At 50.1% G+C, this 16,515-nt stretch overlaps 1 protein-coding gene across 1 annotated transcript; it reads left to right on the top strand.

Moving 5' to 3' along the window:
* The first annotated feature begins 6,125 nt into the window (after positions 1-6,125).
* ZDHHC22 (zinc finger DHHC-type palmitoyltransferase 22) lies at positions 6,126-15,943 on the top strand. The gene is made up of 3 exons (XM_032482435.1): positions 6,126-6,290; positions 8,113-8,652; positions 13,378-15,943. The coding sequence occupies exons 2-3, from the start codon at positions 8,127-8,129 to the stop codon at positions 13,641-13,643; spliced, it is 792 nt and encodes a 263-aa protein (XP_032338326.1). The 5' UTR covers positions 6,126-6,290; positions 8,113-8,126; the 3' UTR covers positions 13,644-15,943.
* Positions 15,944-16,515: the final 572 nt, after the last annotated feature.

The following is a 16,515-nucleotide window of genomic DNA, read 5'->3' as shown; positions in this document are numbered from 1 at the left end:
TCCTTTCTCCTTTTCTCCTTGCTGGTTGGAATATGGATATGATGGCTGGGGCAGAAGCAACCATTCTGGACCATGAGGAAAGATGCTGGGGATAATGAAGCAGCATGGTAGAAAGAGACTGGGCATATGATAATGAGTCTCCATAGCAGCCTTGGACTGCTCCTTTAAGCTTCATCGACGTAAGAGTGAAGTAAATTTCCATCTTAGTTTAAACCAATGTTTTCTTGGGGTTTCTGTCACATGTCATAGAACCTAATGTTAATTAATTACAATAGCTATCATTTATTTAATACTTCTATGCCAGCCACTCTTTAAGCACTTTACAGATGTTATCTTGTTTAATCAATATAATAATCCCATAAAGTGAGAATTAACTTTGTTTTACAAATCGGGAGCCTGAGGCACAGAGGTTGACTAACTTGCTTAAGGTCACATGAGTGACCCATAGAACTGAAATCTGAGCCCAGATCATCTGGCCCCAGAGTCTGTCCTCTGACTGCTGTCCTGGACCCTCTCCTTTGGCTCCTTTTTACTCTTTGGTCTCAGCTGACATTTCCATCCTCTACTGTAGGCCTCTTTATGTTAGCTCTAGTCCCCATCCCACCCTATTCCCCATCTCCAGAAGAAAACTCATTCTCTCTACACCCTGTTTCACTGAGAAAAGATTCTGGCTGGCTAATTCATGCTAACGTGTAAGAAATCAGAAGAACATCAGCATAATGTGTTCCCTCTCCATAAGAAAAGCAAGCTCTTTACGTCTGTGTCAGTGTGAGGGTTTAGATGTGAGAAACTCAGAAGGAGTCACACTGGGTGAGGCTTGGGCATTGGAATCAAGTGACCTGAAGATTGCCAACAAGCTTTGCAACCTTGGCAAATCTCATAACCACTCTGAGCCTCCATCTCCCCCTCTACAAAATAGGTAGAATGAGACTTTCATTAGGCAGCAGTGCTGTAAGGATTAAATGGAATAACCAACACGAAGGCATCTGGCCTCCTATCAGCCAGGCACATAATAGGTGTCAGTAAATACAAATCTTTTTTAGTGGAATTCCATTTATCCATTACTCCCTCTAGTCTATTTTTAAAGGTCAGATATTGAGGTATAGTTCACATACAGTAACATTCACCATCTTCAAGGGTACATTTCTATAAGTTTTGACAAATGTAGTAAATACCACCACAATCAAGGTATAGATGTTCACACCCGAATAGGCCCCCTTTTCTCCCAAGACTCTTTCTGATTCATTCTAACATTTATTGAGCATCCACTGTGTGCCAGACTCTGTGCTGAGTCTAGGCTACAGAAACAAAGCTAGCAGGTGAGTCCCCGCCCTTGGGGGTTTACAGTTTATCAGATGGAAAGAGACAATAAACCAGAAAATAAGCATACAAACAAACCAGATCATCACAGAAGCAGCAGGCACTATGCAGCAAGCAGGATTATTTGGTGGTTAGTAGCTGGGGGACTATTTCAGTAGAAAAGGCAGGTGCTATCTATGTCATTTGAAATTCACAACAAACGCTGCTAGGTTTGTTAAAATCCCCATTTGAGGGAAAGGGTATTTGAAGCTCAAAGGCTCAGGAACTTGCTCAAGGTCATATAGCAAGTGCATGGGAAAACAAGGATTCAAGCCCAAGTCAGCAGACACTTAAAACTCACACCAAAAGCTCGTGCTTTTTTCATCACACCACACCAGGCCCTGGGCCATCTCTGCTGGAGCAGCGGGGAGATGGAGGCAGCAGGGTTCGAGGGTGTGAGGTCTGGGCTACCTCCTGCTCTGCGGCCAGAACAACATATCCAAGAGTCCTATGAACAGAGGAGGGCACTGCAGTGACCTCACTCTCCCCTCCACCAACCCTCCTCTAATTGAGTTGTCAACCTTCTGCCTCACTCCCTCTCTTCCTGGACACCTGGCGTTGCAGTGCTCTCCACGGAGACAGTTGATCTGCCCCTGTGCCTGCTGAGCCTCCCCCATCATGAAGACATAAACCGAGCTTGTGTCAGACAGACGGATATCTATTCTCTCAGCCCCCTTTCCCTTTTCTTTCCTCTCTCCTTTTCCCTCTTCTCCACTCTGCCTTCTACTCCTTCTTCTTTTCCCTCCCCGTACCCCCTCTTTCTCTTCCCTCTGCCTCCTGCATGCTCTGAGACAAAAGGACCAATTAATCTTGCTGCCACTACCTCCGCTAAGCTATGTTCTGGTCCACAGGCATAGGCATGCCTACCAGGACTGCCCAAGCGGTCCCTGGAAACCATGGCTAATTGGTAAAAGATCACATTCATTTTTCCACAGCCTGAAAACTTCAAAGGAGCCTCTGCCAAGCTAAGCCAAGGTTTCCACCTTCATGCATCAATCACCAGGGAGACTGCTGAGCTTACCTGTCACCCAGAGGGTGACATTCAGACCTGCTGTTTCTACCTCGACATGTGGTCTGGGATGATGAGCATCACTGGCTCCAATCACATACAGACTCTCCAGCACCACAAACAGCAGAATCCTTGAGAGAATTTGATTAATGTGCTGCAGGCTCACTTTATTTATGTAATTTTACATAAATATCTTATGTAAAGAGAGATTATGCAAGTCTTTTATTCTGAAGGAGTGTGTTATATACCTGCTTCCTTTACTCAAGTGACACGTTTCAGAAAAATTAAGTCAGAAAAATTAAGTGTCAGTGAGATCTTTACATACTAAGTCACATTTTAAATCGAACATAGGCAAGGCTTGCAAATTAACAAACAGCAAATCCCTGAACTTTAGTTTCCACATAAGAAAAATGGGTTTAATAATTTTTTCCCCAGCTATCTTACAGGGCTGTTGAGAGACTTGTGGAATGAAATTTTAATTCTGTGGATGTGCTTTGTAAACTGCAAAGCACTTTATTACATCAAAGTAATATTATTGTTAAAATGAAGATGCACTTGGCTGAGTAAATTACCATCTCCAAGTAGAAGTTCTGTGGTAATCCAATTTTCATGTATTTGGTTGGCTAAGACGAAGGTTATACCTATATGTTTTCTGAATCCAGCCAGGCAGGGATGGCATCTCACTAAACCTTCTGAGACTTGGGGAGCACTTTGTGGTTGCCTCTGGCTATCACTTGCTATCTGCAGTAAGAGCATCCTGTCTGGGGATGTCTATTAAAATCTTAATTTCAGGGCATCAGTTAACCTTGAGACACTAGACTATCTTCATACTGATCAATCTGAAATAAGAGCATGAGAATGAAGGAAACCCCCCCTCCACATCCTCCTTAGGTGTGGCTCTTGCATCTTGGAATGTTCTCCATCCCAAACACTTGGGGAGTGATAGGGCCAGACAGACATGTGTGGAGTTCCCCACCCAAGCTTCTTGCTGCATAGAGTTCTTCTCTTGGTTCACAACATATTGAGGCAAAACAGAATGATTGCCAACAGGGAAGGAATTCATTTTATTCACATAACATCACCAAATAGCAAGATTTGTGGCACGTGTTTCTGGGAAAGTGCTCAACAGTAATCAGATACCTGTCTGTGTCCCTGCCCCCTTGGGACTGCCTGCAGGTACAGTCATAGCTTAACTATGAGAATATATGACAAGGGCGATGGAGAGTGTGCTTTCATAAATTATTTCCTGACACTGTTTAGGGAGGATGAGATTATAGTTGGGGTGGGTGGTGGCAGGATGCAAGATCAATGGGAAATATGTCCTCACCAGACATTTCAAAGACCTTGGAACATAACTTTTTCTCTCAGACAGAGACCAGTATCAACTCATCAGTGAGACCCTTTGCTCAGTGTCTCTTCTGGGCAAATCATCATGTTAGGAGATATGGAGGAGACCCCAAAATATTTCCAACATAGACCAGGAACTCTCATTTTGGTTGGAAAGATAAGACATTCTTGTGGATAAAGATAAGGAACCAGAAGAGAGGTAGAAGGAGGAAGAAGCTAACACTGTCCAATCTCCTGCCTGGACTGAGGTACTCAAGTTATCCCATTTGATCATCATCACCACAAGGTAACATCTTCATCCCATTTTATGGATGAGAATACTGAGAGTAGAGAGGTTAAGTGACTTGTTCAAGGTCCTACAGCTGGTAAGTGGCAATAAAGTGTCTGTTTTTAGTCTGCTTAATTCTGACAGAGCCAGAATTGAAGTTTTCAAATTGACTTCTCTGTTGATTTTGTCAGGTATAGTCACCCATTTTAGAAAAACAAAATAACATTTGGCTGTACTTTCTCTTGCTCAATTCACTTGGGGTGGGGATGGGAGGGCACTGGAGAACTATTAGCTCTAGATCTGAAGCTTTAGTGCACTTATCTGTTAGTAAATTATATTTCTAAATAAATAATTGTTCCTGTCCATTTGTATTTCCAAGGCCAGATCTCTGTCTCTTTCCTGGCTGAATACTCCCTTCCCCCACCAATATCTTCCCACGTTCCTTTAGCTTCTCCTTTCTCTCTCTCTTTCCCTCTCCTCACACACACACAAATTCAGACACACACCTTCCCACCACACACCCATATGCAAAATAAAGTTAGAAATACCACCCGACTCTCAAGGTATTTAGGGAATGGAGATCTTCAATCAATACCAAGTGCTCCACTCCCTCCCTCCCAAGCCTTTGTGAGAGGCAGGCAGAGCTTGTGAAAAGGGTCCAGACAGCCATGATCTTGACACAAAGAGGCTCTGAAGGGAAAAAGGCAATTTGGGCTTTCCTGTGTCTGCCCTGTGGCCACTGGAACTCAGAGGGCTACCAGATTCCTAGAGGCCAACACCTAGCAGACTCTTCCTTTGCTTATATGTAAGCTCCTTTCAGAATATGGAAAGGTTTCCCAGCCCCTTTTTTATTTTTATGTACACTGATAAAATACAGAGAAAACAGTATCTGATAATTCTAAAATATAGGCTGAGCTGATAAGCATATGGTCTTCATTTTAAGGGTTTGCTCTTGTCTTACATCAACCAGTTGAGAAAGCAATGAATAATTATTTATTTATGATGTTTGCCTTCACCCAGAGGAGTGAAACAGGGCAAGTAAGTGAGCTCTGACAGCCAGGAAACTGAGGTAGTGGTGGCACCAATATTCCTACAGTGGTTCTAAGGCTCTCTCTGCTCCCCCCAACCTCCATTTGACATACACTGGACAACTGTCCCCACCCTCTTGGTGCCTCTTGGTACCCACCTTATACTAGAGGGGTCAGAGAAAGAAAGGAAATAGGAAAAGGGAATTGGGAGCTGGACTCTAGGCAAAAGCTCCTGGTTCGAGCTGTTCGAGTTCTGTGTCTAGATAAACTGCTATTTTGTCCTCCCAAATCAAAGCTCCACCTGGATCTCAGGGTGATGCTGGGTTGAGAAGAGGCTGCGAGCTGGTGCATTAGTTCAAATCCAAGCTCTATCACTTACCCACTGTACGTCCTTGGGCATGTGACTTAGCTTCTCTGTGCTTCAACCTCCTCATCTGTACAATGGGGATCCTTGAGCTTCTGCTGAAAGGATTAAAAACTCTGTCTTATGCTAAAGGCTTAGCACAGTGCCTGGTTTGTAGCAAGAGCCCAATTAATAGAGTCAATAATTATAAACTAATGCTCAAACAGTGCTCACCATGGGCAGGGCCTGTTTAAGGGCTTTACATATATTGTCATAGAATCCTCACAATCTCTTTTACAGATGGGGAAATTAGAATCTGAAGATCACACCGTAGTGAATGATGAATATTCAGACCCAGGCAGACAGGCTCCAGAGTTGAGGCTCTCAACCCCTCTGTGCACAATGACGATGATCTTTATGGGTGTTGCCCCTGGCAAGCTGAGCGCCTAAACCCCCAGGTTTTCCTCAGTTGGAAAGCAGAATGCAGGAAGGGGTGTCAGGCACAACGAGGAGGGAAGGAGTAGATGATGGTTAGAGCATCCACATCATGGTAGAATCCAGAGCCCCCAGCTGGAACCAGTGGCTGAAGTCAGGCAGGGAGCCCCAGCCCGCTCCAGAAGAACGAAGAAGGGGGGGACAAGTCCACGATGTTGAGAGGGGTGGCCAGAGCGCCGCCCCCTGGAGGGGAAGGAGGGGTGGCGGGCCTGGGGGGTGCCCAGCTGCCGTCCCCGCCGCCTCCTGGTCCCCACTCGCTGGCGCCCAAGTGGGAGGACGGCAGCTGCCCGCTCCCTCCTCCCGACACCCCCGCTACCTGCCCAGTCCCCGAAGCGAAGCGTGAGGAGGCTGCGAGCCAGCAGGGCCGAGCCCACAACTTTGCAGCCTCGAGGAGGGCGAGAGCCGGCGTCCAAGGCTCCTCTTGTCTGCGACCAGAGCTTGGTGAGTTCGTTTCCTCACCCCTCTGTAGCGGTGTGTGTGTGGCTGTGGCGGCAGCGGCGGCGGCGCGGGGGGCGGCTTCCCGGGCGTCCAGGAGGCGGTGGCCGAGCAGCCCGCCGGCTGCCGGCGCTGCCTGTCTCGCTAGGGCTCCGGCTGTGCCGCCCTCCGCCGTGGGCAAGGCCGGCGCCAGTGCTGAATGGACAGTTCCCCGCACCCCAGGGTCGCCCGGGCGGTATCCACTGTCGCTTCTCCCGCGCTGGGCCCTGGCTGCGGGCCGCCCGCCGTGCGCCCCTCACTCCTCCAGCCTGTCCTTCGCCTTCTAGGCGCCGCGGCGCATCTGGAGGCTGCTCCCGCGGCCCCCCTGGCGACCGGCGTGGGGAAGACAAGATTCTCCGGAGCCTGGACTGCCGGCTCTCTGGGGTGGGCCGCGCCGCCGCAGTCCCCGGGAGCGCCTGGAGGGAGGCAGTGCGGAGTCCCCAGCGACCACCCCCGGGCGTGCCCTGCGCTAAACCCCTGCGGCGGAGAGAGGCCCGCATTCCCACGGCGGCCGTGAGTCCCCTGGGGCACTGGCACCTGCAAAGGGGACTCCAAGGTGATCAAGCACCCAATCGGGACGGGACAGCCTGGACGGAGGCCTCGTGGCATTCACCCATCGTGGGTGCAGCAGCCTTCCCAGAACTTTTCTCTCTCTTTGGGATCTCCTACTCCTTAGCCCCTGGAAAAGTTCTCGTGGGCGCCTGGAATCTTATTTCTCGGTGACTTCCGAAGCTGGTCAGGAACCAGAGCTGTGGGGGAGCTGAGTGGAATGACTATGTGGTGGGGGCTGTGCTAGGTGGCGAGGGGTCGATCCGCTGAAAGTTTGGCCAAACATCCACTCCTGCGCCCAGGGCGAGCATATTGGCATCGAAAGGGTTTCAGCGCCATCGGGGTTGTTTGGGTTTCTAGCTCCAGGAGGGCGGGAGGCAGGCGCTAATGGGGGATTTTAATTTCGTCGCCTCAAATGAAAACGCTCTTTGCAAAGAAATAGCCAGGGCAGCCAGAGTCGGCGACATGGGCTAACCAGGACCGGCTGACCCTGGTATTCCGGCTGCGCTCCCCACCATCCCATCCATTGCCTAAGCGCTTGTGTGACTGTATCGATTGTTGTAATTGATTCTTCTAAAAAGCCAGGTGGCAGCGGGTGCGTATGTGTACACACAGATACACACACACACACCAACACAGATACCCGGGCGTACACAGATTACACATACAGAATCACACACCAGGAACACCCCCCTACACACACACACACACACACACACACACACACACACACACACACACACACACACACACACAAGCAAACATCACGCGACCCGTAAGCACACATTCCCCAAAAGCGTTTTGGGTTGCCGGTAAGGTCCCTGAGTATTGCCCAAGATTCGGGGTGGGGGGGAGGGCGCGGAGAAACGGGAGGTGAAACAGAACTCCCAGTAGGTCATTTCTATCTGTCCTCACTTTGTATCTTCCGCTTTCTCCTCCTGGGGGTGGGGGGTGGGTCTGAAGAAGAAATCCCAAACCTGGGCGCGTTTCCGCTGCCATAAAGGGGCAGAGCCCCTAGTCTCCTGCCCTGACCCCTTACAGACTGAGAACAAGCCCGGACCTCGTCCTCCTTGTGCCTGACCCCTGGGCCCCTGCTTGGTCATGGATTAGGGACGAAAGGAGGGGTGATCCGAGGGACATGGATTTACATGGAGTAGGACGAGCAGACAGCGCCGGTGGAGCGCCCTATGGCGCCCCCTGGACAGCTCAGTAAGTCTTCGTCTCACCCTGGGCCCCTTAGGAATGTAATCGAGGATGCTCGCCCTGAGGCTGCTCAACGTGGTGGCCCCCGCCTACTTCCTGTGCATCTCCCTGGTGACCTTCGTGCTGCAGCTCTTCCTCTTCCTGCCCAGCATGCGTGAGGAACCCGCGGCTGCCAGGCTCTTCTCGCCCGCTCTACTCCATGGGGCACTCTTCCTGTTCCTCTCAACCAACGCCCTGGGCAATTACGTCCTGGTCATCCAGAATTCCCCGGACGACCTGGATGCCTGCCAGGGGACTGCAGCCAGGAGAGCCCCGTGCCCCCCGCCCAGCACCCACTTCTGCCGAGTGTGCGCCAGAGTCACCCTGAGGCACGACCATCATTGTTTCTTCACGGGGAATTGCATCGGGAGCAGGAACATGCGCAACTTCGTCTTGTTCTGCCTCTACACCTCTCTGGCTTGCCTCTACTCCATGGTGGCTGGCGTGGCCTACATCTCCGCAGTCCTTTCCATCTCCTTCGCCCATCCCCTGGCCTTCCTCACACTCCTTCCCACCTCCATCAGCCAGTTCTTCTCCGGTGAGTGGGCCTTGGCAGGCAGGTTGGGCCCTACACAAAGACCTCCCACCCAACCCCAAATTTGCCGGATTAAGCCAAAAAACAAACAAAAAACAGGATACCTAGTTAAATTGTAATTTCAGATAAACAATGCATAGCTTTTTAGTATAAATATTTCCAAATATTGCAGGAGACATACACTAAATTTTTTTTTACTTTATCTGTTTGAAATTCCAAATAACTGGGCATGCTGTTTTTCATCTGGCAACCTTCCTCCCGGCCCCCATCCTCACTCATCATCTCCTCCTTGCTTGCCCCTGTCCATTTGCTCATAGAATCATGGCAATCTAGGCAATACACCTGTTCTGTGCCAGGCGGGACTGAGTGCTGGCCATCCCTCCATGCAGCCTATGAGGTACACCCATGCTATGACCTTCCTCTGACTGAACCCCAATCCTGCTCACACATTCCTCCATGGACTTTGCCCTCCAAATATCTTGCCAACCAATCATAATAAGATGACCAGAGTGCCAGGCCAGCCCCAGCAGAAGGCTGACCCCGCCCTCCTACCCACCAGGCTGTTCTCTAGGTTGCAGATGGCTCATGGCAAGGAGCATCCTGGTTGGAGATGCAGCCATATTTAATGACACCATTTTCACACCACAGAGCCAGGGGACTGTTGTGGGATCTGACCCTCCAGGAGGCTCTTACTTCTGAAGGAGCCAGGCATGTGGGCCTTCACTCTGGGGCTCATTTGGGTACCCTGGTGAGGACTGTACTTTATAGTGTACCCCAAGGAGAACTCCCTAATACTAGGCCCAGAGGGATGCTGTTTCTAGTGGCAATTCTTACCACTCTACCTAGACTTGAAATTTGTCCCTTTCTCATTTCCTTCACTCCACCTACCTTGGCCTTTGATTCCTAACTTGGTTCTTACAGTTGTTAGGATGGATGCCTGTGTTATCTCCATTTTCATGAAGAAACTGAGGCTCAGATGGGATTAAATGGCTGCTCAGGATCTTACTACTTCTGAGTAGCAGCCTCTGGCCTGCCTCCCAGGCCTTTAGACAACCTAGAGCATCAGACAGAATACAGCATGTTTTTTCCTCCATTGACCTTTTAGGGACAAAAAAAAAAAAAAAAAAAAAAAAAAAAAAAAAAAAAAAAAGACAGCATGCAGCTACTTCCTGAGAACCTCAAAGCGTCTTGATATGCCTGGGCTGGACATTCATAAAATCCTGCCCTCCTCTGGGGGAAGTCATCATTTCAGTCTTTGTTGAGGCTGCAGCCCATTTCTTCACAAGTGTAGAACTTTGTGCCATTTGGCAGTGAGAACACATAGGCCCAGGAAGAACCCAGCTGTGAGGGTTGCCTTGAGGGCTGGTGGTTGTGCTGGGCCCAGAACGCAGAGCTCTCGGGCCTTCTGGATCCTGGCGCTAGAATCGAAGGCTGCTGGGACTGAAATAACCAGGACGGGGGAGGGTAGGTGGGCGGGCTAGTGGGTGGAGTGTGAGCACAGGCAGGTGGAGGAAGGAGGAGAGCCAGAGAGCCTGATTACACTTTTCTTTTCCAAGTAGTTTCATCACATAAAAGTGGAGGCTTCCCAAGGGAGGATCTTGAAATGGTTTGCTTTGAGATAAGCCTGGGCTTGAGGTATTGTCCATATGTGCTAGGTTTGGGAGACAGGAAAGTAAGGAAGAGGGACCTCTTTGCTTTGCTCTGATAGGGGGACAGAGCTAGTAGGTGCCTATCTTGGGGCCCAGATCCCTGTTCCACCAGAAAAATGAGTCCCACTGTCTTTAACCTTCTTACCATACCCATTAGGGAAAGGACGCCAAGATTTCTAATCTCCAGCACTCCCATCACATCTTCCTCCTCTGCCAACCTTTCTCTTCTCCCCAATACACACCTTACCTGTTCAGCTTCTCCCTTCCTTTCCCTTCTCCCCCTATTCTCACCTCAAATGGTGGAGGGCACCCTCTCTCTCATCTGCCCAGGAAGCCAGGTGGACAGGAGGGTGTAAAAAGGGCCAAATCATTTAATAGGTTGAGCTGTCCCCAGCTGTGATACTGCCCCTGAGTCATGGCTGTGAGTGTGGGCTCTGGGAGCTAGAAGTGGAAGGGGTCTTCTAGTGGCTGTTGGCTCAGTAGATTTTAGGTGTTGTCATTTCTTTTGGCTTCGTAGGGTCAGTACAGGTTGCATCACCACTCTGAGCCTCATTCTTCCTATCTGAGGAATGGAGATGACATTATCTAGCCTGTGTCATGGCACTTGGATAGTATGCCAGTGTGGTGGGTGCCAGAAATCCAGCAGAAGGGAAAGTGGGCTAATATTTGTTGAGCAACTATTATGTGCTACCCACTGTGCAGGTCTCATTTCAACCAATCCTCAGGACAAGTTTATGAAGTAGGTATTACTATATCCATTTTAGAGGCTCAGGAACCAAAGGCTTAACAAGGTCAGGTTGCTTTGATACCACACAGCTGGTATGATTCCAACCCCAAGACTTGGACTCAGGGCTGCTCACCCCCAGAGCCCATATTCTTCCCACCACACCACACTGCCTCTCTGGGGCTGCCTCTCTGAAGTTGCTTCTCGATGAATGAGCCACTGTGGGAGGGAGGGAGGGAGCTTTCAGTCCCTGGAGGTATATCAATGATGCTGGGTGATGGTCTGTCAAAGGTGCCATAGGTCCTATTTTGTGGGAAGCAGGGGTGGAGAGATTGGGTGGATGGTGTGACTGTTCAGGCCCGTTAGAAAACTTTTGTGATTTTCTAAAAGAAGCAGAACTATTATTAAATAGTTCAGAGGAGCTGAGGCATCCAGGCTAAGCAGCTTCAAACACTTTGAGAGAAAGCAGGTCCCCAGAATAGCCTTTTGTAGCTGCTGCAAGGGGCCAGGGAAAGGCCACAAGGTCTTTTCTGCCTGCCTTGATTTAGTGCCAGAAAAAAAAAAAAAAAAAAAGTCTGTGGAAAACAGCTTCCATCAGCCCGGGCTGGTCCCTGAGGCTGAGTTGCAAGGCAGGCTCGAGCTTGACATCTCTGATGTTCTCACATCTCAGCTTGAGGGCCATCTTTGCCTGTCAGCATTCCTGCACCCCAGAGGGCACCATGGTCTCAGGATCCTGCATCCTGCTTGTGGTTGCCTGAGCTAACCTATGCTGACAAGGAAGAAGTGGGTCAGAGACATAGCACAGCCCAATTGAGTCTGTGCAAGTGGAGGGGCTTCTCAAAATGCCAGCTGGACTGAGCTTCCCATCCCCTGGGCAGCAGGACTTATTTGTCCCCTAGTTTGCAAAGAGAAACCTGCTATCAAGGCTTCTAGGCTGAGGGCATGAGGGGGCTGCTAATGAGCTAACCTGAGTCACGTCCATATCCTCCTGGCTACTGAGTCTACCACTACTCAGACTGGAAAAGTTTTAAAAGCCCAACCCCCAGGGGTCTGGAAATTGAAGCCTGGGGAGACGAGAAGAGGTGTACAGGGCCAGGGAAAGCAGGAGAAGGGAGGGATGTGGCTGAGATTTGCAGAGGCTGAACAGGTTATATGGTGGGCTATCTGGCAAGTACCCTTATCTCACTGGAGGAGGTGGTGGTGTGCAGGAGAGAAGAACTGAGGACGGCTTTTTAATTCTCCCCTGGGCCCACCACCCTGGTTGCTGGGCAGGTCAAGGCTGCCAGAGTTGCAGTCCAGCCAGGACTCTAAGCTCTGGAAAGGAGATGGAGAAAGCTTGATGGTCTTAGGAGTTAAACTTGAGCCCCTTTTGGATATACTCTCCTTATCTGTGAATGATGCTCAGCAGGGAGTCTGTGCTGAGTGTGAATCTGAACACTGGCCACTGCACAGACAATCTCCCTGAATCATGCAACCCTATGGAATCATTATTATTATACCCATTTTACATATGAGCAAACAGCAACTTGGAGAGTTTAAGAAATTTGTGCAAGACCACAGAGCTGGGAGATTCAAACTTAGCATGGGCTGACCACCCCAACTCTGAAGAAGAATGGGGCATCTCTTACTCAGTGGATATTTAAACTAATCACGGAGATAGCTGGTTTAGAGGGGTTTAGGGGAAGTCTGGCTCAAGGCAGGGGGTAGACCGATGACCTTGGGAGCTTCTTCCAGCTTCAGTAAGCTCTGACAGCACAGCTCTGGCTGAAAGTTCTGGTGGCCATACTGTCCTCTTTTTAACACTGACAACTGAATTATCCTCTAAGCGCTCTGCGCTGCCTTGAAGCTTGTGACTTATTCTTCTTGATGACTAGGCCCTGTTCTCCATCATGCTGTCAGTTTCCTGAATCTTCCAGCCAGTGCTCACAGCTCCAAAGAGAGAAGGCACTGCAGTCGACAGCTGCCCAGGCAGCGGCTCCCTCTCCAAGGTCATCAGCTCACTGCTCTCTCCTCCTGAGAAAAACCCCTCTCTCTGTGTCTAGCGCCAAAAGAGAAGGCAGAGAGAGATGGGTATCACTGACCCTAAGGAGATGTTAGCCTCTAGGCACTGCCCATAGAAGTTTCCTTCCTATCTCGCCCACGCCCCCAGTTCTCCTCTCTCGCCTCAGGAGCCATCAGTACTAAGAAAAAGTTAGGACAATGAGTTCCTCTCCCTCGCTTCAGCTCTGAGATTGCTACAAAATGTAGCTTCAATCTCATTAATCTCCTTCCCCGAGCGGAAAGCGCCTGCCTGGATCACAGTTCTGTACGTGGCCTGGGTGTAAAGCGATTCTGGTGTTTCCCCGCCCCCTGCAGGAGCTGTCCTCGGTTCTGAAATGTTCGTCATCCTCATGCTCTACCTCTGGTTTGCCATTGGCCTGGCCTGCGCTGGCTTCTGCTGCCATCAGCTGCTGTTGATCCTCCGGGGGCAGACACGCCACCAGGTGCGGAAGGGGGTGGCGGTGAGGGCCCGGCCCTGGCGCAAGAACTTACAGGAGGTCTTCGGGAAGAGATGGCTGTTGGGCCTGCTGGTCCCCATGTTCAATGTCGGAAGTGAGAGCTCCAAGCAGCGGGACAAGTAGCAGGCACTCTCATCATTTCTCTCCGTGTGTATCTTGACTCCTTGTGAACATAAGACTACGGAATCTTTGTCTCCACCCATGACCCACTACAACTTTAGACTGGTAAGGCCCTAGCAACCATCTCTGGTCTGTAACATATAGAGAACAGTGTTGGCTGATGGATCATGATAAGGAGGAAAAATGGCCACCCAGGCTTTGCTAGGCTCCCCGTGAGCCAGCCAGGTGGCTCCTGACTGTTCTGAGGCCTCTGCTCTTGTCTCTTTCCCTGGGGGTGTGTGCCTGGTTTGTCCATTCTCTACTGAGTTTTATGTCATCACTGCTATCTGCTAGAACTTTTCCTTGCAGCCCCATGCTAGGAGTGGGGAGTGGATTCTTACTGCCAATATGATGCTCCCCAGAACCTGGAGGTTGGCAAAAATGTTTAAAATTACCATGTATGAGAGGCAGCCAACTCAGCTCTGCCAACTGCTACCAAGGTTGGAAAAGGAGGGGTGTGTGTCCTCATTCCCTCTGTGGAATAGTGGACAGTGGAAGGAAAAAAGAACTCAGTAGCTTGCTGCCCATCCCCCAGATTGCAAGGCACTTCTCTGGTAGACAGGAGCCAATGGCCTGGGATTTCCAGCTGCTGTCCCCTCTCTATCCCAGGGCCTGGGTGGATGCTTCCTTTCCCTGGCACTCTTTCAGCCTTTCCCATTGGGCTCCAGCCTCTGGGTCTTTGCTAGATGCTGGGTAGGCAAGGAAGAAGGGAGAAGTAAAGGGAATACTGATAAACCAGAGAAGTATGTGACTACATAACTGTATAGAAGGGTCCACACCACACATTTGTGTGTGGGAGGGGGGGGAGGGAGAGGGAGAGGTGGCTAGGAGTGTTGTTATGAAAATCGAGAAAGAATGGGAGGAGAGAGAATCACACAGGGGTTGGGCACTTGGATATTTGGGGGATGAGAATGAGAGGGGTAAATGAGTTCATTTCTGAAGGACAGTCTAGCAGCTAAAGCTGTTCGTTGTTTGAATGATTGCCTGGGGAGGTAGTGAGTACCTCACAACTGGAGGTATTCCAGAAAAGAATAGTCAGTCATCTGGCAGGCATGCTGTGGAAAAAAATTCTGCACAGGGCTAGGGAAAGGAAGATCCTTTCCCACCCCAAGATTCCAGTGTCCTCTTCATGACTGCCAGATCCAGAGGCAAGATCTGTGGAGATGCCTGTGAGCTACTTGCTTTCATGGAGGAGGGGGTGGACATGGAGGGTTCTGAAAATCATGATGCAAAGTTTTAGGGCCCCACCCAACCACCAGGGAGACAGTCTCTTGAGAGATAGGACTCCTAGGTACTAGTGCTAGTTGAGGGGGTTGGCATTTGAGGACAGGAAGGTGGAGCGTTGTAAGGGCAGCTGGATCAGTGGTGGGGACAGCAAAGCTGGAGGGTCATGCTCAACTCTGAGGAGTGAGATTGGGAGAACTGAGGCTCAGGAATGGGGATATCAGAATATAGGGATGCAACTGAGAGACCAGACCTGACTGTCTCTGGATGAGGGCACTGCTGTGTGTTCTGGGACCGAGAAGACCAGCCTCCTGGGCCATATGAGGGAGTGGGGACAACACAAGTGCCCCCTCTTGACTGAGCCTCAAGGCCAGTTTGCCATCCAGGCAGGTGGGGAGCTGAAGCCCACACTCTGCAGTATTCAGCTGGTGGCCACAGTGACCCAACCATTGCCGCATAACACCTTGAGTTCTTGAGCAGAGCTTGGGAGGACTTTATCTTGGTTCTGCCTTCATGCCCCCTGGAGAACTAATGTAGTAATGGTACCACCTGCTCATACTTCTATCTCTTATATTAATTCATTCATGCAGCCTACATGTATTCACTGAACACCAACTATCTGCCAAGTCTCTGCCAGGAACTGGTATACAGTGGTGCACAGTTGATGAGATCTCTGCTATCAGTAGCAACTTGTCCCTGTCCCCATGCACTGACTCCCACCTCCTGAAAAGTGGTCACTCTGCCAATTTGTTGGTCAGCAGGGCAGGACACTTGGAGGGGAAGGATGTGGCAGAGAGGATTGAAGGGGGCCCAGTCTTCCTGGATGGATGGGTCATTGGGGGACATCCTCACCCTCAGTTCTGGCCACACTTAAACAGTGGGAGTGGAAGAAATGAGAGGAGAGGCCCTGAGCAATCCAGGCCTTGGGTCTCTCCCAACCCCAAAGCTCAAGCATGGAAGCCAGCTCTGCCATTCTTGGCTTCCTGGAGGCTCAGCACTGTGAAGGAATAAAAGGAGATGTGTAGGGGGTCATCTTCTGGCTGATTGGTCAGTAGGGGGTGATGGTGGGGAGGTTGCCAGGTGTGGGACTTGAGTAACATTTGTATACATGGCCCTGTATTGTCAATGAAAAACATCAATAAAATATGTGGTTTTAAACTGGATTTGATGTGACTGTTTTGGCACTGTGGTTGGTAGCAGGGCTGGCAAGGCTGGAATGCACTGACACAGTCACACTAGCTGTTAAATTATTTAAGGTATTAAAAACACTTCTGTTCCAGTGGGTAAACACCCATTGTCCAGACTCCCTGAGTAATCCACCCCTGCTGTCCCAGCTGCTCCTGCTCCTCCCCTGGGATCCCTGGCTCACCTCACAAACCAGCAATGAAAAGGGAAATGCCTGGTACCTGCATGGGACCCACAGGACCCTGCTCCAGCCCTTCAGCCAGTTTCCACTGTGAGTGGTCAGAGTTGTGTTGTGTGGTTGGTAAAAGTGTGAATATCACCGCTGGTTGGTAGCAGGTCTACACGATGGAGCCTTGGAGTGATCATGGAATGGTAAGCATAGGGGAAATCACAGAGAAGCAGAGGGAGTTAAGACTAAGAGATGGGA

Source organism: Camelus ferus, chromosome 6 (assembly GCF_009834535.1).
Source record: "Camelus ferus isolate YT-003-E chromosome 6, BCGSAC_Cfer_1.0, whole genome shotgun sequence".
In the NCBI taxonomy this organism is placed as follows: domain Eukaryota; kingdom Metazoa; phylum Chordata; class Mammalia; order Artiodactyla; family Camelidae; genus Camelus; species Camelus ferus.
Note: the sequence above shows the minus strand (reverse complement) of the source record. Positions and strands in the feature narration are given on the sequence as shown.

Excerpts from the sequence above, each read along its gene's own strand:
- ZDHHC22 (XM_032482435.1), top strand. The coding sequence starts at position 8,127 with ATGCTCGCCCTGAGGCTGCTCAACGTGGTGGCCCCCGCCTACTTCCTG. Across the intron at positions 8,653-13,377 it reads CATCAGCCAGTTCTTCTCCG|GAGCTGTCCTCGGTTCTGAA; the intron begins GTGAGTGGGCCT and ends CGCCCCCTGCAG.